We start from the raw sequence: 24144 nt of genomic DNA on the forward strand, positions 1-24144 counted from the left end.
GAGGTTTCGCCGGCGGCGTTCCCCTCTGCCTTAGGGTCTCTCTGACACAAGGGTGTCCCCTCTGCCTTAGGGGTCTCTCAGACACGAGAGGAGGTTTCGCCGCTCGCATCGCCTTAGGGTCTCTCTGACACAAGGGTGTCCCCTCTGCCTTAGGGGTCTCTCAGACACGAGAGGAGGTTTCGCCGCCGGCGTTCCCCTCTGCCTTAGGGTCTCTCTGACACAAGGGTGTCCCCTCCGCCTTAGGGGTCTCTCAGACACGAGAGGAGGTTTCGCCGCTCGCATCGCCTTAGGGTCTCTCTGACACAAGGGTGTCCCCTCCGCCTTAGGGGTCTCTCAGACACGAGAGGAGGTTTCGCCGGCGGCGTTCCCCTCTGCCTTAGGGTCTCTCTGACACAAGGGTGTCCCCTCCGCCTTAGGGGTCTCTCAGACACGAGAGGAGGTTCGTCGCCTCAGGGTCTCTTCGCCTCTCGCCCTCGCCTTCGGGTGTCACAGACAGAAGCAAATCGGCAGCGCGCACGACCCACCCCTAGGGCCCCAGCGGAGGGTGTACGTAGCGCGAGAAACAGATACTAACATTGGTCCCGTCCCCTCCACCCAGCGGCGCGTGTGCGCATCCCGCTCGGACGTTCGCTGTCCGGTCCTCGGAAGCGATGGCAGGAGCAGCTAGGCGCCTGGGGAAACAGGTTCCGGAGGCACGCGGCCCGCTCGGCGTCCGGGGCTCTGAAGCGATGCCCGGAGCCGCCAGGTGCACCGCGAAACAGGTTCTAGAACGGATGTTGGCTAATCGCCCGGCCGTCCCGGAGGAGGAGGAGGACGACGATGACGACGAGGAACAGGAGGAGGACGAGGAAAAACGGGAGAACGTGCCAGAGGAGGGCCGGGAAGCGATGCCCGGAGCCGCCAGGTGCACCGCGAAACAGGTTCTAGAACGGATGTTGGCTAATCGCCCGGCCGTCCCGGAGGAGGAGGAGGACGACGATGACGACGAGGAACAGGAGGAGGACGAGGAAAAACGGGAGAACGTGCCAGAGGAGGGCCGGGAAGCGATGCCCGGAGCCGCCAGGTGCACCGCGAAACAGGTTCTAGAACGGATGTTGGCTAATCGCCCGGCCGTCCCGGAGGAGGAGGACGACGAGGACGACGAGGAACAGGAGGATGGCGAGGAACAGGAGGAAGCATCAGAGGAAGAAGACAACCAGGAACACGAGCCGGAGGACGAGGCCTCGTCCTCCTCCTCGTCGTCGGACCAGGAACAAGAGCGATACGCTCCCGGGGCGGAGAGAGATACGTTCCGGTCGAAAAACGGAACGATCGCGTGGTCCTCGGTCGCGTATCCCAGACAGGGCAGGCCGTCGCGACCGAACGTGGCGGCCACGATGCCCCCGGGCCCCACGGAGCACGCCGTCTCCCGCGCGCGGGACGTAGCCTCCGCGTTCCGGCAGTTCATCACACCCGCGATAGAGAGCGTGGTCCTGGAGATGACAAACCTGGAGGGCTCTCGGAAATACGGAGACGGCTGGAAGGCGATGGACGCGATCGACCTGCGCGCGTACGTGGGGCTGCTGATCCTGGCGGGCGTATTCAGGTCCCGAGGCGAGGCCGCGGCCAGTCTGTGGGACGCTGAGAGCGGAAGGCCCGTGTTCCGCGCCACCATGCCTCTGAAAGTCTTTCACACGTACTCGAGGCTGCTGCGATTCGACGACCGCGAGTCGCGCCCGGAGAGACGCGCCACAGACAAACTCGCGGCCATACGAGAGGTCTGGGACAAGTGGTCCGAGCGGCTCCCGTTCCTCTACAACCCGGGCCCTCACGTGACGGTGGACGAGCAACTGGTCCCGTTCAGAGGTGGGTAACGCACGCGCTCACGCACGCTAGCGGCAGAGGCGCGTTTGTAGGAAAAACCTAGGGCCGCCCGACACCCGGTGACTATCATCATGATCATCATCATCATCATGATGATGACCGTCTCTCCTCGTCTCTCCCCCCGTCCCCAGGTCGTTGCCCTTTCCGCCAGTACATGCCCAGCAAGCCCGCGAGGTACGGGATCAAGTCGTGGGTGGCGTGCGACGCTAAATCCAGCTACGCGTGGAAGATGCAAGTGTACACCGGGAAGCCAGCCGCGGGCGGCCCGGAGAAGAACCAGGGCATGCGGGTGGTGCTCGATGTGACAGAGGGGCTCAGGGGGCACAACGTGACGTGCGACAATTTCTTCACCTCCTACGAACTGGGACAGCGCCTCCTGGCCCGGGGGCTCACGATGGTGGGCACGGTTCGCAAGAACAAGCCCGAGCTCCCTGCCGCGCTGCTCGCGACCAAGGCCCGAGAGGTGTTCTCGTCCAGGTTCGCGTTCACCCCGAGCGCCACTCTAGTGTCCTACCTGCCCAAGAGAAGCAAGAACGTGTTACTGCTGAGCACGCTGCACACGGACGCGTCGGTGAGCGAGCGCCAGGACAGGAAACCCGCCCTCATCCTGGACTACAACAGCAACAAAGGAGGGGTGGACAACCTAGACAAGGTGGTCGGAACCTACAGCTGCCGGCGGATGACGGCCCGCTGGCCCCTGGCGGTCTTCCACAACATAATCGACGTCTCCGCGTACAACGCCTTCGTGATATGGAGGGAGCTCAACCCCGGCTGGATGACCCGTAAGAGGAACAAGAGGAGGGTCTTCCTGGAGCAGCTGGGGAAAGCTCTCGTGACGCCGCTCATGGAAAGAAGGGCGCGTATCCCGCGCACACACTCGTCCGCGGCGCTCGTGAAAGCCGCGCAGAGCGCTAGAGCCGGGGTTCGCCCCGAGGGCCTGGAAGCCGCTGCCCGTGCCCCTGGCCCTGCCCCTGCCAGTAAGAGGAAGAGGTGTCAGAGCTGCCCGCCCAAGAAAGACTGTAAAACCCACACGGTGTGCAGCGGGTGTAAGAGATACGTATGCAAACGCTGCACGCACGCCTACTGTCCCACGTGCGCCGACTGGGGGTTTACACAAGAAGAGACGGACTGACCCGGGGCGCGCGGGGTGTTTGTTCAGCCCCGGGGGTCCCCCGGACCCCACCGATTTATCCCGCCACCCTGCCCTCGCCCTGGGGTCTCTCCGACCCGCCGTTAGCATACCAGTTCCCCTCGCCCTGGGGTCTCTCCGACCCACGGTTATCCCGCACCCTCCCCTCGCCCCTGGGGTCTCTCCGACCCGCCGTTAGACAGCACCCTGCCCTCGCCCCTGGGGTCTCCCCGACCCGCCGTTCGACAGCACCCTGCCCTCGCCCCTGGGGTCTCCCCGACCCGCCGTTCGACAGCACCCTGCCCTCGCCCCTGGGGTCTCCCCGACCTGCCGTTAGCATACCAGTTCCCCTCGCCCTGGGGTCTCTCCGACCCACGGTTAGCATACCAGTTCCCCTCGCCCCGGGGTCTCTCCCATCCACGGTTATCCCGCCACCCTGCCCTCGCCCTGGGGTCTCCCCGACCCGCCGTTAGACAGCACCCTGCCCTTGACCCTGGGGTCTCCCCGACCTGCCGTTAGCATACCAGTTCCCCTCGCCCTGGGGTCTCTCCGACCCACGGTTATCCCGCACCCTCCCCTCGCCCTGGGGTCTCCCCGACCCACGGTTAGCAAACCAGTTCCCCTCGCCCTGGGGTCTCTCCGACCCGCCGTTAGCATACCAGTTCCCCTCGCCCTGGGGTCTCTCCGACCCGCCGTTAGCATACCAGTTCCCCTCGCCCTGGGGTCTCTCCGACCCGCCGTTAGCATACCAGTTCCCCTCGCCCTGGGGTCTCTCCCATCCACGGTTATCCCGCCACCCTGCCCTCGCCCTGGGGTCTCTCCGACCCGCCGTTAGACAGCACCCTGCCCTTGACCCTGGGGTCTCCCCGACCCGCCGTTAGACAGCACCCTGCCCTCGCCCCTGGGGTCTCCCTGATCCGCCGTTAGACAGTACCCTGCCCTCGCCCCTGGGGTCTCCCTGACACGATCGAGTTGGCGTGTACACTGCAAGGTGCGATCTGACCCGCAGGACACGGGGGGTACGCGCGGAACGCAAGGGCGACACAAGGGTTAAATCTAAAGATCATCTTCTGGCTGTCTTTCACTGTATGTCTATTTGTTAACTACTGTAGCTAGTTATTAGGCTACTAGCATCACTTGTATGTTACTAGTAGCATCTGATATAAGTTAGTATGATACTAGCAAGCAAGTGATAGAAGATTGCTCAATCAAATATAAAATAATGTGATCATCATCAATCATTAAACAGTGTGTAAATCAAAAGTAAAAAAAAAACCGCTTAATATTACCAAATGAAATGAAGGGTAAGTTAACCCACAAATAGCCTATAACAACTGTCTGTGAAGGTTTGGACTTTGGACTCGATCTACTCCATCTGTGTTTTTTATTATTATTCTGAATCCGTTCTGAATCTGATCAAGGTGTAGTCTAACTTTTTTTGTTTAAAATGTTGCCTTTATGAAAGTTACCAACAATCAAGTGTTGATAAACAACATGAAGCTAATGAAATGTTTTTAAAATTAAGGTACAGTTTTTTTTTTAATGAAAATAAATCTTTTTTTTTATAAAAAAATATCTACATTTAAACATAATAGTATACTGTGCAAGTGCAAACATAATACAAAATAGTGAACTATAAGTATATTTTTATGTTGACTTGCAAGTATACTCCCTGCTGAAAAATCCAGCAAAAACCAGCCTAAGCTGGTTGGCTGGTCTTAGCTGGTTTAAGCTGGAAGTAGCTGGTATATCAGGTTGGTTTTAGGGGGGTTTTAAATTTTTTTTAGCTTGTCTTAGCTGGTCAGGCTGGAAGACCAGCTAAGCCAGGCTGGAAGACCAGCTAAAACCAGCTAGGCCAGGCTGGGAGACCAGGTAAGACCAGCCAACCAGCTTAGGCTGGTTTTAGCTGGATTTTTGAGCAGGGCTTGCAGTATACACTACTAAACTAATAGTTTACTGAAAGTACACTTCAAGTGTGTACTTTCATAAACAAAAAATACTACTTGTATTAAAATAGTAAACTACTACTAGTATACTTAAAAGTTAACTTGTAGTACAGATGCATTACAAATGAGAAACCTAGGCATAGTTTTGTGTACTTAAAGTCTACTACTCTTACACTTTAAACTTAAATGTATACTTTTATATATTAAAAGTGGGCCAATTTAGTCCCAAGCAGTATTGAAATAGTACACATTGTCAAGTTAAGTCACCTTCATTTATATAGCGCTTTTAACAGTGTAGGCTGTTTCAAAGCAGCTTTACAGATACAAATGGATAATACTTGGTATTATCAAGCTAATTATCTAGCTTGGTATTATCTAGCTTTTTCTAGATAAAGTTAGTTGTGATTAATTCACTTCCGTCACAATGTTCATTACCGTAATAACTAGGTTTATTTCTAGTGCAAAAAGACAATGCAGTAACGTCCAAGTTTGGTAAGGCTAATCAAAATAGGAGTTTAAATTGATTAAATTAGATTAGTGTCCCCAACTAAGCAAGCCAAAGCCACATTGATATTGGTATACTTAAAATATACTTGAACATTACTTAAGTATACTTCTTCATAAAATGAACTTGAAGTATACTTCTTTTTCATAAGGGTAGCTTACGAAAAAGTTTTATCCATTGTTTTATCCCACTTTACTGAATACTTTCCATGTTTATCAGATTCTGTTTTCTCTAATGATATAACCAATAAGCATTAACATAAAATGTATGTGTGACTTGTGTTATTAGTTTGTAGTAAATATACACTTATACACATGGTTTTGTAGAGGGTAGCAAAGATGAGCTGCAGACTGATGAGGAGGAGCCAGCAGCAGCTGTGCCAGGATCAGACATGGAAACTGGTAACAATAAATCAATTTTACTTTGGAGAAAGTTAAAAGTGAAACTTTGTTTATCCAAATGATCCTAATGAAAGGTTTTTGACAGATGTACATTGAGAATTATATACAGTTCGATGCCATGTGTCAATGAACTTTTAATAAAGTAATTAATGTATTGCTTTAACTTAGTTGTTGTTTGAACCTGAAGTTGTTTGAAACTGATTGGCAATTAGTTATGTGTTGTATCTGTTCTTTTGCATCACAGATGATTCAGGGAGGAGAGAGGCTAAGTTAGCTGAGGTCGCTAGTACTGTAATGGAAGATTTAGGGACTGTAGAAACAGGCCCAGCCAGAGCAAAATTAAAAGAATACCCTCTCACCACCTTTGGACTACAGAGAAGGTCCTTCCAGCAAAAATGGTTTGAGACATTTGACTGGTTAGAGTACTCTGCTAGGCGAAATGCAGCCTTCTGCTTTGCATGCAGGCTCTTTGGGAAACAAGTGTCTAGAGTTAACAAAGATGTGATAACCAGCTCTGTTGGATTTTCAAACTGGAAACGAGCCTTGGACAGCTTTAGAGAGCACGATAGTAGCTCAGGACACAAAGATTCAATGCTTGCTTGGAAGACTTACAAAGCCAGTTTATCACAAGGCAGTGTAGTTGAGAGAATGCATGTGGCCAATGTTGACCAGATAATTGAAAGAAGAGAATACCTTCGTCGTGTCACTGCTGTCGTTAGCTTTTTGGGAAAGCAAGGCCTCACATTCCGTGGCCATGATGAGAGAGTCCTCTGACAATCAGGGAAATTTCTTAGAGATGATGAAATTTCTAGAGGAATTCGACCCCTTTCTCCAAAGCTACACACCTCCTGCCCATTCCACATATCTCTCTTCAGGCTCACAGAATGAAATGATACAGTGTTGTGCAGAGGAAGTTACTGCATCCATCATTAAAGAGATGAAGCATTCAAAAATGTATGCAGTGATGGCTGATGAGGCTCGAGATGGTCATGTGGAACAGCTTGCGGTGTGTGTTCGTTATGTGGGATATGAGAACACTGTCAAAGAATGTTTTCTGGAACTTACAAGTCTGAAGTCTTTCGATGCGCATTCCATTACAGAGGCCATTGAAGAAGTTCTCAAATCCAAAGGCCTGCAAGACCTGCAATGTGTTGCTCAGGCTTACGATGGGGCCTCCGTCATGAGCGGTGCTGTTCGGGGTTTTCAGGCTCAATTCTGTGTGAAGCATCCAGAAGCAGTGTATGTGCACTGCTATGCACATGAACTGAATTTGGTGCGTTGTCACACTTGCAGGGCTGTGCCAGAAGCCATTGATTTCTTCGACACACTGGAGAGTGTGTACTCTTTCTTCAGTGTGTCGTTAGTTAATCATCATTCTTTCTCAGACATGCAAAAAGCCTTGGGCTTGGAGAAGAGTGAGCTTGTTCAACTCTCAAAGACACGATGGGCATGCCAGCTCATGTCAGTCACTGCCATAATTGCAAATCTGCCAGCATTGTTAAAGTGCCTCAAAGAATTGACCAAAACTACCACAGCAATTGGACTGCTTTCCAAACTTTCAAGACTTTCAAATGTATATGTGCTTGTGATGTTTAAAGCTTTGCTGTCCACTACAGAGGGACTTCACAAGTACCTTCAAAAAGAGGATGTAGACTTAGCACAAGCAACTTGGTATAAAGATGCAGTACTTGAAACACTTCGGTCCTTGAGGACAGAGGAAATGGCAGAGAAATTATATAATCAGGCCAGAGAAATTCTTGACGCCAACCATCTGTCAGAGACCCCAGCTCCAGGAGGTTCTCAAAAACGCAAGCAGAGGCGATAAGATGATTATGTGGTAGAGTCCACCACTGGCACAAGGGCTTATGTGAGTGCTGGGGATGAGGTAAGAAATCACATATTTTACCCATGCCTTGACAGAATGGTGAGTGAGCTGGAGGGGAGATTTTGTGGTGTTGGTGCAGAGCTAATGAAAGGCATCAAAGCTTGCCATCCAGCAGCAAATTACTTCCTGTGTGAAGAATCATTAGAGCTGATTGCTAAACACTATAACAAGAAGGTCAGTAAAGAAGAGGTTGCGGTGGCTAGACAGTTCCTGATCAAAAGAAGAGATGAAGGTGTCATTTCAGATATGGCAAGTGTATACAAGCTCCTTGACCCTGACATGTTCCCAAGCCTGAGATCAGTCTTTCAAGCAGCACTAACGATTCCTGTCAGCAGCTGCAGTTGCGAAAGATCATTCAGTGCTCTGCGTCGCCTACACACATGGTTGAGAAGAACCATGGGTCAGCAGAGGCTCAATTACCTAGCAGTCATGTCCATTGAGAGGGGAATTGTGTGTGTCACAGACCATAACAGTGTCATGAACCGATTTGCAATGCTCAAACCAAGAAAATACCCTTTAATGATACCCAGCCAGCAAGTGATGAGAAAGACAAAAGCAAGTGATGAGAAAGACAAAAGCAGGTGATGAGAAAGACTACAGCAGGTGGATGAGAAAGACTACAGCAGGTGGATGAGAAAGACTACAGCAGGTGGATGAGAAAGACTACAGCAGGTGGATGAGAAAGACTACAGCAGGTGGATGAGAAAGACTACAGCAGGTGGATGAGAGAGTAATATAACAAATATAGAAGGACATACCAGATAGACAGCAAGAGTTGAATAGTGTATGTTGACTCTGTGTATGTGTATTGAGCATAATGTAAAGATGTACTGTATATTGTTATCATGCTCAGTTGAGCAATGGTTATGTTTTCCATATCCAAAACAAAGGTTATGCTCAGTTGAGCACTGAGAGGATGTTAGCCTGCCTTGAATATAATGTTAAAGATTTATTTTGACTGAAAGTAAAGTGTTACTGTAATAAAAAAAAAATCTTCGAGTGATCCCTGTATTTGCATAAAATGCTCTGGGCTAAGCCCCGGATGTCCTTCAATGCTGGAAACGCCCCTGGTACAAGGGGAGGGGCATATAACCACACAAAGGAATTGTATACTTCTCTATGTAGTAGGCAGTTTCAAGCAACCGTGTACACACATTTGTACAGAGTCACAAAGAACAAAATGTAAACTTGTACACATTAAACATCATTTTTTTGATATATACTGCATTAATATGCCGAAAGCTCTATCTTCACAACGCTGAGATGACAATGTCACTCATTTAGCCATAAAAGATTTCTTCCTTCCCCACCAAATGATTTCCTTGTAACACCATAATCCCATAAGAGCTCTTCATTCACCTGAATATCTCGTAGGGCTAGGAAGAGTAAGGATTCCCTGGGTCCACCTGGAAGGTTCATGGTGAATCTGTGGCTGCATGTTGCATTTTTTACGGGAATGGTTCAATCTCCTTCCAAATGTGTCTATCTGGGTGACCGTCACATGGGAATTTCTGTGCATCAATGCACAGGGGCTCACTTCCCTTGCCTTTGAAGAAGAACATGTAGGACATATCTGTGAGGCTCTCCATACTCTTCTCCCCTTCAAGCCTGGAGATTACTTCACCATGGTAGTCGCAAACAATTTGGTTCCGGGAGAAGGGCATGGTAGCAATGACACCTGTGTACAGAGTAAAGTATTTTCATATTTATTTATCTCAACAAAAGGTAAAAAGTGTGCAGTACACTGGCACTTTCATCAAGACATGGGAGAAACCATATATTGCCCTGTAGAGGAGGAGATTCACCGTCTCCAGTCACACTACAACTGTTCAAAGAACTGTCATGAAAATGTTTACTTACCTTTGCCCTCAAAGTGTTTGAGAGCCAGCCCTTTCCATTTCTGCTCAGTGATGGAATGGATAATGGAAACATAATTTTCTATATGTTTTCGTGGATGGTCCAATTGGACTGGGGTAACCCAAGCCTCCAGAACATGAGCCACAGACGGTATGTTAGTTGTCCATGAGGTCTGGCCTTTTATGACACGTTGTTCTCTAGTTTCCTGGGGTTTGGCACCTGACCTTTCCATGGAGTGGTCTATTAAGGAAAAGTTAATTCCATAGCATAAACATGACACAAAATCACATGAACCTGTCATGCATATACAATAGCTGAAAAGCACTTACCAAGTATATACTGTATACGCTGCTTATACTGAATCCACCTCCAGTAGAAGTAATGGCTGCGGTACGGGTCAAATCCTGTTTTAGTAACCTGTTGTTCAGTAGGTGGACTTCCTTCCAGGGTTACAGGGAAAATGTCCTTAAATGCGTCCCAATATCTTGGTACAATCGATGACTGAGATGTACTCGCATCGCATCGCATCATCTTCCGCTTATCCGGGGCCGGGTCGCGGGGGCAGCAGTCTAAGCAGGGATGCCCAGACTTCCCTCTCCCCAGACACTTCCTCCAGCTCTTCCGGGGGGACACCGAGGCGTTCCCAGGCCAGCCGGGAGACATAGTCCCTCCAGCGTGTCCTAGGTCTTCCCCGGGGTCTCTTCCCGGTGGGACGGGACCGGAACACCTTCCCAGGAAGGCGTTGCGGAGGCATCCGAAACAGATGCCCAAGCCACCTCAGCTGACCCCTCTCGATGTGGAGGAGCAGCGGCTCTACTCTGAGCTCCTCCCGGGTGACCGAGCTTCTCACCCTATCTCTAAGGGATCGCCCAGCCACCCTGCGGAGAAAGCTCATTTCGGCCGCCTGTATCCGGGATCTTGTCCTTTCGGTCATGACCCAAAGCTCATGACCATAGGTGAGAGTAGGAACGTAGATTGACCGGTAAATCGAGAGCTTCGCCTTGCGGCTCAGCTCTTTCTTCACCACGACAGACCGATACATCGACCGCATTACTGCAGAAGCTGCACCGATCCGTCTGTCAATCTCCCGTTCCATCCTTCCCATGAGTAACACCCGTCCTCTATGTGAATTTCCTTTTTTCTGCCTATTTTTTGTCCTTCTCACTTTGTCACTATTGTCCGACCCCGACCTTGTGTCCTCACCTAACCTGCCTTTAGAACTGCCTGAACTTTTCTTCCTGGCCCCTTTAACGTCATCCTGTTTATTCACTTTCCTATTTTGTTAGCTTTTTCACTCCTCTCCTCATACCTCCCGTACTCTCTCTCTGCTCTTGCCTTAAACGGCCTCCCTTCCTCCTCAGTGTCTGTCTCGCTCTCTGACTTTGTGGTTCTACTCAACTTCCTCTTTCTTTTCTGTTGACTGGGCTAGTGGCTCACTGTTCTCCTGATCTCTATATCTCCCTTTGTTGACCAAACTTGCTGTTTCCCTCTTGTCCCTAACTCTATCTTGATTCTTAGCACAATCCTTCTCTTTATCCCACAAAATTACATGTAATGGTCTCCTTTCATCCATCACCAAGTCCTGTATCACTCACCACTTTTCGCAATTTCTCTTCCTTTTCTTTCTGAATTGGGTCAATCCTGCCTACAACTGTCATTACATTTGCCACCTGTATCCCAAATTGTTTCCTCTTTCCCGTACCTGGACCCCACCCATCGTCATCTACTTCTCTCTCATACTCCCCGTCCATCTCCTTACTAGTGTTTATCTATATGTGAGATTCTATCTCACCCGTTATGTTCGAGGTGTCCCTATCTCCTCGGGCCGTTCACCCGACTGATTGTCAAGTCTCCTGCTTACAATCTCCACCGTCCCCGTTGGGAAGTGGTCTGGGGTAGTCAACCCGAGAACAAATACCAATTGCCTCGCCCTCCTGAATTTAAACCAGTACCCCACTACGTTTTTCACAGGTTCACAATTTAGTTCACAGCCAATATGCAGATTTAGATATAACAGGCTCTGCTTACCTTTATCATGAGCCGGCTCAGGAACCTGTGAATCTCGTGTAGGTTGTCTGGACCGGGTCGAATTCCTTCTCCTTTTTCCAATCCCGGATGAGCCCCCAAAATTGTTGAAGTCAACACTTCCCCGAGTTGGTTTGTTGGAAAGTAGAATAAAACATCAGGAGTCAGGTCAATTATCGTATCATATATCCATTTATTACAGAAGCTTCTGGAGACAAGTGTCGCCGCACAATGTCCAAAGATCAACAGTCATACAGCTTTATTTATACTTCAAATACGCCCAAAAGATAGAGGCGTTAAGTTAGCAAAGCAACTGTGTTTTGGTCCAATTTATGTTCTATACCTTATATGTGTAATTGCAGTACAAGCGTCATCTTTGCCCTTTGTGGTTTCTGTCTGGTGTCTATTCTTAATTCAGCTCTGTTCCAGACTATGTGTGTGTGTCTTTAACCTGTTTCCTGTTTTTGTCAAAGACAGGCTGTCTGCTCTCTTAAACTTCCTGTTCTCTACTTGTAACCTTTCAATTTTAGCTTTGATATAGACACTGCTTTATTGCTCACAACAGTTCAACTTATTCAATCAATACATCTACAACATCCATAGCATAGTTATATCCAATATGCCCTTGTTGTGAAAGCTGCCAGTTTACAAAGGTGAAAGAAATTGTCCTAACAAGGACAAAGTTAACATTGTCCTCCAATTGTCAACTATTATAGTCAAATTTTCTGGATGAATCTTCGTCATGGGCCTACAGTACACTGGCCAGTAGGGATCGAGGCAGGATTATATACATCTCCGGAAAATATTAAGAGACCACTGCACCTTTTTCTTTCTTTTCCGAAGAAGTCGAAAAGGAAGGTTTTCAATGAGCAACAGAAGGGTTAAAATTAAGAGATCACTGAAAATTGAACTCTTCTTCTCTCACTAAAAACTTTCCTTTTCAACTTTTTTGGAAAAGAAAGAACAAGGTGCAGTGGTCTCTTATTATTTTCCGGAGCTGTATATGTAGATATGTAATCAAAATAAATTATTAACAAATATTACAAGGAGAACTTAAAATAATCTGATTTGGTGGAACCGGCTTCCCTGGAGGCTAGCATAGCAGAGTCTCTGCCTATTTTCAGAGAACATCTGAAAACATACCTTTTTATAGACCTAAAATAGTTCCACTCTAACCACCTATGTTGTCTTTTGAAAACATTTATTTTTATGTTTATTATGCTTATTATTTGTATGGTGCTCTTTCCAGCACTGATAATTAATTAGAACTCACACATTACAAAGTTGTGTGGTTCTTTCACCTCTGTGTAAGAGCGTCTGCTAAATAACTACAATGAAAGAATGTATAATGAAAATACAGAATACGCACTCCTCCTAACTGGTGGCCAATGTAGGCCATCCGCCCATCAGCAAGACGTGTGATTGGATAGCGCAGAGGATGGGAAGAAAGGTTGGCAAAGCGTGCAGATTGGCTGTCCTCCAGGGCTCGAATTATGTCATCAATAATACAGGTATTCTTCTCGTCAAGCAGACAGAGGTGAGAGAAAGAGTAGTTGAACCCTAACACTGGAACTTGGAGTAGAACTATGGAACGATGAAGTTGGAGACAGGGAGACAGAGAGAGACAGAGGAGAGATGTGTGTTATTAATTCATTCTCTTGTGTTTCCATGGAAAAAATACAAAAAGGGGATCACTGGTTACTAGGAAACAGCAATGTCATCAACGAATGGGCAGAGTTATTGCCCACCTTGGAATGTAGCATCTACCAGTTTCTGTATGAGCTTGTGTCCATGCGCATGTGTGTGACTGATTGACTGTATAACAGATTGACCAACCAACTAACCAACTGACTGACAGATTGACAAACCGACCGACCACCTGACTGATGGATTGGTGAATCATTGCTGAGTGATTGATACTTAAATATATATTTTTTTGTAATTTACCTGTAGTTTTACCTAAATTTCCGATTAAATATTTTTTAAATTGAAAATAAACAATATACAGTGGATATAAAAAGTGTACACACCCTTGTTAAAATGCCAGGTCTTTATGGTGTAAAAGAATGAGACGAAGATAAATCAAGTCAAAACTTTTTCCACTTTTAATGTGATCTATAATGTGAACAATTCAATTGAAAAACCATCTGAAATCATTGAGGGGGAAAAATTTAAAATAAAAACCTTACAATAACCTGGTTGCATTAATGTGTGCACACCCACTTATACCTGGGGATGTGGCTGTGTTCAGAAATAACCAATCACATTCAAACTCATGTTAAATAGAAGTCATTACACACCTACCATCATTTAAAGTGACTCTGATTAATCACAAATAAAGTTCCGCTGTTCTAGTAGGATTTTCCTGACATTTTCTTAGTTGCATCTCAGATAAAAAGCCATGGTCCACAGGGGGCTTCCAAATCATCAGAGGGATGTCATTGTTGAAAGATATCAGTCAGGACAAAGGTCCAAAATAATTTCCAAAGCATTAGATATACCACGGAACACAGTGAAGCCAAGAACTGGACGTCCCTCCAAAATTGATGAAAAGACAAGAAGAAACCTGGTCAGGCAGGCTTCCAAGAGGCCTACAGCAACAGTAAAGCAACTGCAGGAATGTCTGGCTAGTACTGGCTGTGTGCTACATGTGACAACAATCTCCCATATTCTTCAAATGAATGGGCTATGGGGTAGGGTGGCAAGACGGAAGCCTTTTCTTACAAAGAAAAACATCCAAGCCTGGCTGAAGTTTGCAAAAACGTGTTATGGTCTGATGAAACCAAGGTTGAACTTTTTGGCCATAATTCCAAAAGGTATGTTTGGCGCAAAAACAACCCCTTCACATCACCCAAAGAACACCATACCCACAGTGAAGCATGGTGGTGGCAGCATCATGCATTGGGGCTGTTTTCCTTCAGCTGGAACAGGGGCCTTAGTCAAGGTGGAGGAAATTATGAACAGTTACAAATACCAGGCAATTTTGTCACAAAACCTTCAGGCGTCCGTTAGAAAGCTGAAGATGAAGTTCACTTTTCAGCACAACAACGACCCAAAGCACACATCCAAATCCACACAAACATGGCTGCACCAGAAGGAAATTTACGTTTTGGAATGGCCTAGACAGAGCCCAGACCTGAATCCAGCTGAACATTGTGGGCTGATCTGAAGAGGGCTGTGCACAGGAGATGTCCTCACAATCTGACAGATTTGGAGAGCTTTTGTAAAGAAGAGTGGGCAGATATTGCCACGTCCAGATGTGCCATACTAATAGACTCCTGCCCAAAAAGACTGAGTGTGTAAAAAATCTAAAGGTGCTTCAAGAAAGTATTAGTTTACTGGTGTGCACACTAATACAATCAATTCTACTTGGCATGGATTCAACAAGGTGCTGAAAGCATTCTTTAGAAATGTTGGCCCATATTGATAGGATAGCATCTTGCAGTTGATGGAGATTTGTGGGATGCACATCCAGGGCACGAAGCTCCCGTTCCACCACATCCCAAAGATGCTCTATTGGGTTGAGATCTGGTGACTGTGGGGGCCATTTCAGTACAGTGAACTCATTGTCATGTTCAAGAAACCAATTTGAAATGATTCAAGCTTTGTGACATGGTTCATTATCCTGTTGGAAGAAGCCATCAGAGGAGGGGTACATGGTGGTCACTCAAAATGCATCAATATGCTCCCCAGGCCATAAAAAGCATCAAAACCTAAACTTCAAGCTATTGACAAGGGTGTTGTGTTTTGATAATTACTTAACACATAGAGCAAGATCCCTTTTCACAGACTGTTTGCTATCAGGTGATTTGCTGCTTTGAGAGGATGCGGGAATTCCACGTATAGTTCCTAACCCACTAAAACAGCTAGGCTGTCATTTGGTGTCATGGTCGCGAGTCCGGGTAAAATACCCAGAATGCAAAGTGCATATAATTCAAAAAGGCCATTGAAATGACTAGGATTGTCATTATGGGTCATGGTTGCGAGTATGAGTAGCACTTCCCAGAATGCAAAGCATTAATTATTCCATACAACAATCATCAGAGGTTGTCTATTTAGCATGTATAGCACAACTTGACAAGGTGTGAAAGCATGTGTTTTTTTCATTTAAGAGGTAGAATTATAATTTTTGGAAATAGTAGCCGCAGAGAACAGATCTCCAATCATTCAAATTGTTTTAAATAGGTGCAATAACAACTCAAAACATTAAGCTTAAGAAACAGTCCATTACAGTCCATTTAGTAGCATTAATCCCTGCTACCTACCAGTTCAGTTAAATTGTTGTCCACAAACAGGGGCGTTGACAAGCCCCAAGAACGTTTTCAACAGTTTAATACCAAACAAATAGGCTTGGTTGGTATGGCACCCACAGGATTCGCCATAGCATTGGCCCGGAGTATTTGCTTCATGGGTTCTACTTTGGTTGATTACCCAGCATGCATTTCAGTTAGGGTTGTCAACTAGAAAATGTGAGAAAGAGAACAGGTAGACCTGTCAGGCGAAAAGTATGAGTTGAATCATGGAACATTGACAGAAAATATGTCAATATCTAAGTTTATGAAATGAAATACAATGAGTTGTGTGATGGCAATTTCTAAAATCCAAATAGTTCTATGAAAATGGTAGGTAAGACAGGAGAAATCAATTGCGCAATAAACGGTTTTAATAAATTGCAAGGAGAAAGTATGCAGGTTACAAGGTAACAGTGAATAGTTTCTAAATAAAAACATCATTTCGACAGTATTTATTACATAGGAAAAAGGGGTGTGGTAAGATGCTGCCATCTGTCTCATGTCAATCAAACACATTCCCTTTTTCTATCACACACGTCAAATGCTATCTTCCCCCACCTTATCCTTCCTGCCATAATGTTTACTGTAGTGTTTACCCAAAGGGGCCAACTGACCTTACTGCCCCCTGTTGTATCTTCTCCTATCTTGTCCTAGAACCCATTGATCTGCATCTGGACAGACAATAGATGCCCCCTAATCAAATACCAGATCCCCCACATTCCTCTACCTATCTTAACAGTGGGACTCAGTTCTTTACTCAGTGAGAATACATTGTATAAAGAAATTTCCACAACAGTTGTCATTAGACTGAAATATTTTGTAATTTTAAATAAATGCTGTTTGATTGTTTATGAATTAGACAATGCTTGTGGAAAATAATGTATTTTAAATACTTTAATACAGTTTTGCAATGCAGCATGCCAAATAACACACAGGCGACACATTCTTGGTATCACTTATGTATTCACATAAGGGCTAGAGGGTTTGGCAATTACCCATGCAAATGAATCATGCCTAGGACAGGGAATTTTTTTTCTGAAAAATAGATAATTGTTTAGGATTCCAATAATGAAATAAAAGTATATTTTAACCAGCCCTTAACTCCAAGACCATCTTTGAAAGGGAAAGCGTAAAAATGAAATCATAGCATAAAGTATGTAAAATTCTCAGGAATGTATCCAATTGGATAGTTGACACACTCACAATAGCCAACCGTATGTGCAGCAAATCATGTATTAAAAATACAGACCCATAATCATATAAAATGTATTAAAGGAATTTCACAACAGGTGTACCCAAATGGTGTACCCAAATGTTAAAACCCAAATGTTAAAATGATGACATGCACTGCAATGTTGTTTTAACCTTTTATTGGGTATAAATATAATTTCACCTGATTTCAGTACATAGATATGATTTTCAAGACATACTTGGTTATATTAGTAATGTTTAGTTCTTCAAACATTTGTCCATCTGTCATTGCTCTGATAGGAGAATGCTATAGAACCCTGGGGGATTGAAACCTGGCATATGTAAGGAATACCAGCTTCTGGAAGTATTGTATGACCTTTCCTGCAGTCTTTCCGTGGTTTTCATTTGTCCATGTGGTGGCACTATAGAGCCACAGGGATTTCACTGAACCTACAGTTTAGAAAAGAGTTTTAGCAGTGAAAATTGTGAGTCCCATGACATCAGGCACATGCGAATGAGACCTTTAGTTCCAAAGATAGTGGAAGTTGAATGACAGCCAATCACAAGCCAGATATTCAAATGAGATTCAAAATAATGAGTGTTAGGGCAGTTTTAGAAATAATTGCAGTGGGATATTGTAATTTCCCAAGTCCTCTGGTCCCTATGCGATAAAATCTCTATATATTGAAAGTATATGAAAGGCTTGAGAGAGCGGAAGAAAATCCATGAACAAATGAAACACAAGCTAATGTGTCTCTGAGGATGTGGAGGAGGGGGCGGGTGGGGGGGCCGAAAAATGGGTTAGGGTTAGGGTTAGGGTTAGGGTTAGGATTTTAGGTAAGGGTTAGTGTTAGGGTTAGGGTTAGGGTTAGGGTTAGGGTTAGGGTTAGGGTTAGGGTTAGGGTTAGGGTTAGGGTTAGGGTTAGGGTTAGGGTTAGGGTTAGGGTTAGGGTTAGGGTTAGGGTTAGGGTTAGGGTTAGGGTTAGGGTTAGGGTTAGGGTTAGGGTTAGGGTTAGGGTTAGGGTTAGGGTTAGGGTTAGGGTTAGGGTTAGGGTTAGGGTTAGGGTTAGGGTTAGGGTTAGGGTTAGGGTTAGGGTTAGGGTTAGGGTTAGGGTTAGGGTTAGGGTTAGGGTTAGGGTTAGGGTTAGGGTTAGGGTTAGGGTTAGGGTTAGGGTTAGGGTTAGGGTTAGGGTTAGGGTTAGGGTTAGGGTTAGGGTTAGGGTTAGGGTTAGGGTTAGGGTTAGGGTTAGGGTTAGGGTTAGGGTTAGGGTTAGGGTTAGGGTTAGGGTTAGGGTTAGGGTTAGGGTTAGGGTTAGGGTTAGGGTTAGGGTTAGGGTTAGGGTTAGGGTTAGGGTTAGGGTTAGGGTTAGGGTTAGGGTTAGGGTTAGGGTTAGGGTTAGGGTTAGGGTTAGGGTTAGGGTTAGGGTTAGGGTTAGGGTTAGGGTTAGGGTTAGGGTTAGGGTTAGGGTTAGGGTTAGGGTTAGGGTTAGGGTTAGGGTTAGGGTTAGGGTTAGGGTTAGGGTTAGGGTTAGGGTTAGGGTTAGGGTTAGGGTTAGGGTTAGGGTTAGGGTTAGGGTTAGGGTTAGGGTTAGGGTTAGGGTTAGGGTTAGGGTTAGGGTTAGGGTTAGGGTTAGGGTTAGGGTTAGGGTTAGGGTTAGGGTTAGGGTTAGGGTTAGGGTTAGGGTTAGGGTTAGGGTTAGGGTTAGGGTTAGGGTTAGGGTTAGGGTTAGGGTTAGGGTTAGGGTTAGGGTTAGGGTTAGGGTTAGGGTTAGGGTTAGGGTTAGGGTTAGGGTTAGGGTTAGGGTTAGGGTTAGGGTTAGGGTTAGGGTTAGGGTTAGGGTTAGGGTTAGGGTTAGGGTTAGGGTTAGGGTTAGGGTTAGGGTTAGGGTTAGGGTTAGGGTTAGGGTTAGGGTTAGGGTTAGGGTTAGGGTTAGGGTTAGGGTTAGGGTTAGGGTTAGGGTTAGGGTTAGGGTTAGGGTTAGGGTTAGGGTTAGGGTTAGGGTTAGGGTTAGGGTTAGGGTTAGGGTTAGGGTTAGGGTTAGGGTTAGGGTTAGGGTTAGGGTTAGGGTTAGGGTTAGGGTTAGGGTTAGGGTTAGGGTTAGGGTTAGGGTTAGGGTTAGGGTTAGGGTTAGGGTTAGGGTTAGGGTTAGGGTTAGGGTTAGGGTTAGGGTTAGGGTTAGGGTTAGGGTTAGGGTTAGGGTTAGGGTTAGGGTTAGGGTTAGGGTTAGGGTTAGGGTTAGGGTTAGGGTTAGGGTTAGGGTTAGGGTTAGGGTTAGGGTTAGGGTTAGGGTTAGGGTTAGGGTTAGGGTTAGGGTTAGGGTTAGGGTTAGGGTTAGGGTTAGGGTTAGGGTTAGGGTTAGGGTTAGGGTTAGGGTTAGGGTTAGGGTTAGGGTTAGGGTTAGGGTTAGGGTTAGGGTTAGGGTTAGGGTTAGGGTTAGGGTTAGGGTTAGGGTTAGGGTTAGGGTTAGGGTTAGGGTTAGGGTTAGGGTTAGGGTTAGGGTTAGGGTTAGGGTTAGGGTTAGGGTTAGGGTTAGGGTTAGGGTTAGGGTTAGGGTTAGGGTTAGGGTTAGGGTTAGGGTTAGGGTTAGGGTTAGGGTTAGGGTTAGGGTTAGGGTTAGGGTTAGGGTTAGGGTTAGGGTTAGGGTTAGGGTTAGGGTTAGGGTTAGGGTTAGGGTTAGGGTTAGGGTTAGGGTTAGGGTTAGGGTTAGGGTTAGGGTTAGGGTTAGGGTTAGGGTTAGGGTTAGGGTTAGGGTTAGGGTTAGGGTTAGGGTTAGGGTTAGGGTTAGGGTTAGGGTTAGGGTTAGGGTTAGGGTTAGGGTTAGGGTTAGGGTTAGGGTTAGGGTTAGGGTTAGGGTTAGGGTTAGGGTTAGGGTTAGGGTTAGGGTTAGGGTTAGGGTTAGGGTTAGGGTTAGGGTTAGGGTTAGGGTTAGGGTTAGGGTTAGGGTTAGGGTTAGGGTTAGGGTTAGGGTTAGGGTTAGGGTTAGGGTTAGGGTTAGGGTTAGGGTTAGGGTTAGGGTTAGGGTTAGGGTTAGGGTTAGGGTTAGGGTTAGGGTTAGGGTTAGGGTTAGGGTTAGGGTTAGGGTTAGGGTTAGGGTTAGGGTTAGGGTTAGGGTTAGGGTTAGGGTTAGGGTTAGGGTTAGGGTTAGGGTTAGGGTTAGGGTTAGGGTTAGGGTTAGGGTTAGGGTTAGGGTTAGGGTTAGGGTTAGGGTTAGGGTTAGGGTTAGGGTTAGGGTTAGGGTTAGGGTTAGGGTTAGGGTTAGGGTTAGGGTTAGGGTTAGGGTTAGGGTTAGGGTTAGGGTTAGGGTTAGGGTTAGGGTTAGGGTTAGGGTTAGGGTTAGGGTTAGGGTTAGGGTTAGGGTTAGGGTTAGGGTTAGGGTTAGGGTTAGGGTTAGGGTTAGGGTTAGGGTTAGGGTTAGGGTTAGGGTTAGGGTTAGGGTTAGGGTTAGGGTTAGGGTTAGGGTTAGGGTTAGGGTTAGGGTTAGGGTTAGGGTTAGGGTTAGGGTTAGGGTTAGGGTTAGGGTTAGGGTTAGGGTTAGGGTTAGGGTTAGGGTTAGGGTTAGGGTTAGGGTTAGGGTTAGGGTTAGGGTTAGGGTTAGGGTTAGGGTTAGGGTTAGGGTTAGGGTTAGGGTTAGGGTTAGGGTTAGGGTTAGGGTTAGGGTTAGGGTTAGGGTTAGGGTTAGGGTTAGGGTTAGGGTTAGGGTTAGGGTTAGGGTTAGGGTTAGGGTTAGGGTTAGGGTTAGGGTTAGGGTTAGGGTTAGGGTTAGGGTTAGGGTTAGGGTTAGGGTTAGGGTTAGGGTTAGGGTTAGGGTTAGGGTTAGGGTTAGGGTTAGGGTTAGGGTTAGGGTTAGGGTTAGGGTTAGGGTTAGGGTTAGGGTTAGGGTTAGGGTTAGGGTTAGGGTTAGGGTTAGGGTTAGGGTTAGGGTTAGGGTTAGGGTTAGGGTTAGGGTTAGGGTTAGGGTTAGGGTTAGGGTTAGGGTTAGGGTTAGGGTTAGGGTTAGGGTTAGGGTTAGGGTTAGGGTTAGGGTTAGGGTTAGGGTTAGGGTTAGGGTTAGGGTTAGGGTTAGGGTTAGGGTTAGGGTTAGGGTTAGGGTTAGGGTTAGGGTTAGGGTTAGGGTTAGGGTTAGGGTTAGGGTTAGGGTTAGGGTTAGGGTTAGGGTAGGGTTAGGGTTAGGGTTAGGGTTAGGGTTAGGGTTAGGGTTAGGGTTAGGGTTAGGGTTAGGGTTAGGGTTAGGGTTAGGGTTAGGGTTAGGGTTAGGGTTAGGGTTAGGGTTAGGGTTAGGGTTAGGGTTAGGGTTAGGGTTAGGGTTAGGGTTAGGGTTAGGGTTAGGGTTAGGGTTAGGGTTAGGGTTAGGGTTAGGGTTAGGGTTAGGGTTAGGGTTAGGGTTAGGGTTAGGGTTAGGGTTAGGGTTAGGGTTAGGGTTAGGGTTAGGGTTAGGGTTAGGGTTAGGGTTAGGGTTAGGGTTAGGGTTAGGGTTAGGGTTAGGGTTAGGGTTAGGGTTAGGGTTAGGGTTAGGGTTAGGGTTAGGGTTAGGGTTAGGGTTAGGGTTAGGGTTAGGGTTAGGGTTAGGGTTAGGGTTAGGGTTAGGGTTAGGGTTAGGGTTAGGGTTAGGGTTAGGGTTAGGGTTAGGGTTAGGGTTAGGGTTAGGGTTAGGGTTAGGGTTAGGGTTAGGGTTAGGGTTAGGGTTAGGGTTAGGGTTAGGGTTAGGGTTAGGGTTAGGGTTAGGGTTAGGGTTAGGGTTAGGGTTAGGGTTAGGGTTAGGGTTAGGGTTAGGGTTAGGGTTAGGGTTAGGGTTAGGGTTAGGGTTAGGGTTAGGGTTAGGGTTAGGGTTAGGGTTAGGGTTAGGGTTAGGGTTAGGGTTAGGGTTAGGGTTAGGGTTAGGGTTAGGGTTAGGGTTAGGGTTAGGGTTAGGGTTAGGGTTAGGGTTAGGGTTAGGGTTAGGGTTAGGGTTAGGGTTAGGGTTAGGGTTAGGGTTAGGGTTAGGGTTAGGGTTAGGGTTAGGGTTAGGGTTAGGGTTAGGGTTAGGGTTAGGGTTAGGGTTAGGGTTAGGGTTAGGGTTAGGGTTAGGGTTAGGGTTAGGGTTAGGGTTAGGGTTAGGGTTAGGGTTAGGGTTAGGGTTAGGGTTAGGGTTAGGGTTAGGGTTAGGGTTAGGGTTAGGGTTAGGGTTAGGGTTAGGGTTAGGGTTAGGGTTAGGGTTAGGGTTAGGGTTAGGGTTAGGGTTAGGGTTAGGGTTAGGGTTAGGGTTAGGGTTAGGGTTAGGGTTAGGGTTAGGGTTAGGGTTAGGGTTAGGGTTAGGGTTAGGGTTAGGGTTAGGGTTAGGGTTAGGGTTAGGGTTAGGGTTAGGGTTAGGGTTAGGGTTAGGGTTAGGGTTAGGGTTAGGGTTAGGGTTAGGGTTAGGGTTAGGGTTAGGGTTAGGGTTAGGGTTAGGGTTAGGGTTAGGGTTAGGGTTAGGGTTAGGGTTAGGGTTAGGGTTAGGGTTAGGGTTAGGGTTAGGGTTAGGGTTAGGGTTAGGGTTAGGGTTAGGGTTAGGGTTAGGGTTAGGGTTAGGGTTAGGGTTAGGGTTAGGGTTAGGGTTAGGGTTAGGGTTAGGGTTAGGGTTAGGGTTAGGGTTAGGGTTAGGGTTAGGGTTAGGGTTAGGGTTAGGGTTAGGGTTAGGGTTAGGGTTAGGGTTAGGGTTAGGGTTAGGGTTAGGGTTAGGGTTAGGGTTAGGGTTAGGGTTAGGGTTAGGGTTAGGGTTAGGGTTAGGGTTAGGGTTAGGGTTAGGGTTAGGGTTAGGGTTAGGGTTAGGGTTAGGGTTAGGGTTAGGGTTAGGGTTAGGGTTAGGGTTAGGGTTAGGGTTAGGGTTAGGGTTAGGGTTAGGGTTAGGGTTAGGGTTAGGGTTAGGGTTAGGGTTAGGGTTAGGGTTAGGGTTAGGGTTAGGGTTAGGGTTAGGGTTAGGGTTAGGGTTAGGGTTAGGGTTAGGGTTAGGGTTAGGGTTAGGGTTAGGGTTAGGGTTAGGGTTAGGGTTAGGGTTAGGGTTAGGGTTAGGGTTAGGGTTAGGGTTAGGGTTAGGGTTAGGGTTAGGGTTAGGGTTAGGGTTAGGGTTAGGGTTAGGGTTAGGGTTAGGGTTAGGGTTAGGGTTAGGGTTAGGGTTAGGGTTAGGGTTAGGGTTAGGGTTAGGGTTAGGGTTAGGGTTAGGGTTAGGGTTAGGGTTAGGGTTAGGGTTAGGGTTAGGGTTAGGGTTAGGGTTAGGGTTAGGGTTAGGGTTAGGGTTAGGGTTAGGGTTAGGGTTAGGGTTAGGGTTAGGGTTAGGGTTAGGGTTAGGGTTAGGGTTAGGGTTAGGGTTAGGGTTAGGGTTAGGGTTAGGGTTAGGGTTAGGGTTAGGGTTAGGGTTAGGGTTAGGGTTAGGGTTAGGGTTAGGGTTAGGGTTAGGGTTAGGGTTAGGGTTAGGGTTAGGGTTAGGGTTAGGGTTAGGGTTAGGGTTAGGGTTAGGGTTAGGGTTAGGGTTAGGGTTAGGGTTAGGGTTAGGGTTAGGGTTAGGGTTAGGGTTAGGGTTAGGGTTAGGGTTAGGGTTAGGGTTAGGGTTAGGGTTAGGGTTAGGGTTAGGGTTAGGGTTAGGGTTAGGGTTAGGGTTAGGGTTAGGGTTAGGGTTAGGGTTAGGGTTAGGGTTAGGGTTAGGGTTAGGGTTAGGGTTAGGGTAGGGTTAGGGTTAGGGTTAGGGTTAGGGTTAGGGTTAGGGTTAGGGTTAGGGTTAGGGTTAGGGTTAGGGTTAGGGTTAGGGTTAGGGTTAGGGTTAGGGTTAGGGTTAGGGTTAGGGTTAGGGTTAGGGTTAGGGTTAGGGTTAGGGTTAGGGTTAGGGTTAGGGTTAGGGTTAGGGTTAGGGTTAGGGTTAGGGTTAGGGTTAGGGTTAGGGTTAGGGTTAGGGTTAGGGTTAGGGTTAGGGTTAGGGTTAGGGTTAGGGTTAGGGTTAGGGTTAGGGTTAGGGTTAGGGTTAGGGTTAGGGTTAGGGTTAGGGTTAGGGTTAGGGTTAGGGTTAGGGTTAGGGTTAGGGTTAGGGTTAGGGTTAGGGTTAG

General features: G+C 47.1%; 1 protein-coding gene and 1 long non-coding RNA gene across 2 annotated transcripts; one reads left to right on the forward strand and one right to left on the reverse strand.

Moving 5' to 3' along the window:
• Positions 1 to 564: 564 nt before the first annotated feature.
• LOC114835961 (piggyBac transposable element-derived protein 4-like) lies at positions 565 to 3103 on the forward strand. The gene is made up of 2 exons (XM_029118832.2): positions 565 to 1845; positions 1995 to 3103. Exons 1-2 carry the CDS (start codon positions 651 to 653, stop codon positions 2993 to 2995), a joined length of 2196 nt encoding a protein of 731 aa, XP_028974665.2. The 5' UTR covers positions 565 to 650; the 3' UTR covers positions 2996 to 3103.
• Positions 3104 to 9105: 6002 nt separating this feature from the next.
• On the reverse strand, positions 9106 to 10026 carry LOC117594233. Its single transcript, XR_004575593.1, has 3 exons — positions 9916 to 10026; positions 9590 to 9826; positions 9106 to 9407 (listed from the first exon to the last, which is right to left on the reverse strand). It is a non-coding gene; the product is annotated as an uncharacterized LOC117594233 (long non-coding RNA).
• Between the last annotated feature and the right edge of the window lie 14118 nt (positions 10027 to 24144).

Source organism: Esox lucius, unplaced genomic scaffold (assembly GCF_011004845.1).
Source record: "Esox lucius isolate fEsoLuc1 unplaced genomic scaffold, fEsoLuc1.pri scaffold_69_arrow_ctg1, whole genome shotgun sequence".
NCBI classification, from domain to species: domain Eukaryota; kingdom Metazoa; phylum Chordata; class Actinopteri; order Esociformes; family Esocidae; genus Esox; species Esox lucius.

What these genes read in the sequence shown, in the direction of transcription:
- LOC114835961 (XM_029118832.2), top strand. Translation starts at nt 651, where the DNA reads ATGGCAGGAGCAGCTAGGCGCCTGGGGAAACAGGTTCCGGAGGCACGC. An exon ending in GCAACTGGTCCCGTTCAGAG is followed by an intron (nt 1,846 to 1,994) that starts GTGGGTAACGCA and finishes CCCCGTCCCCAG; the next exon opens with GTCGTTGCCCTTTCCGCCAG.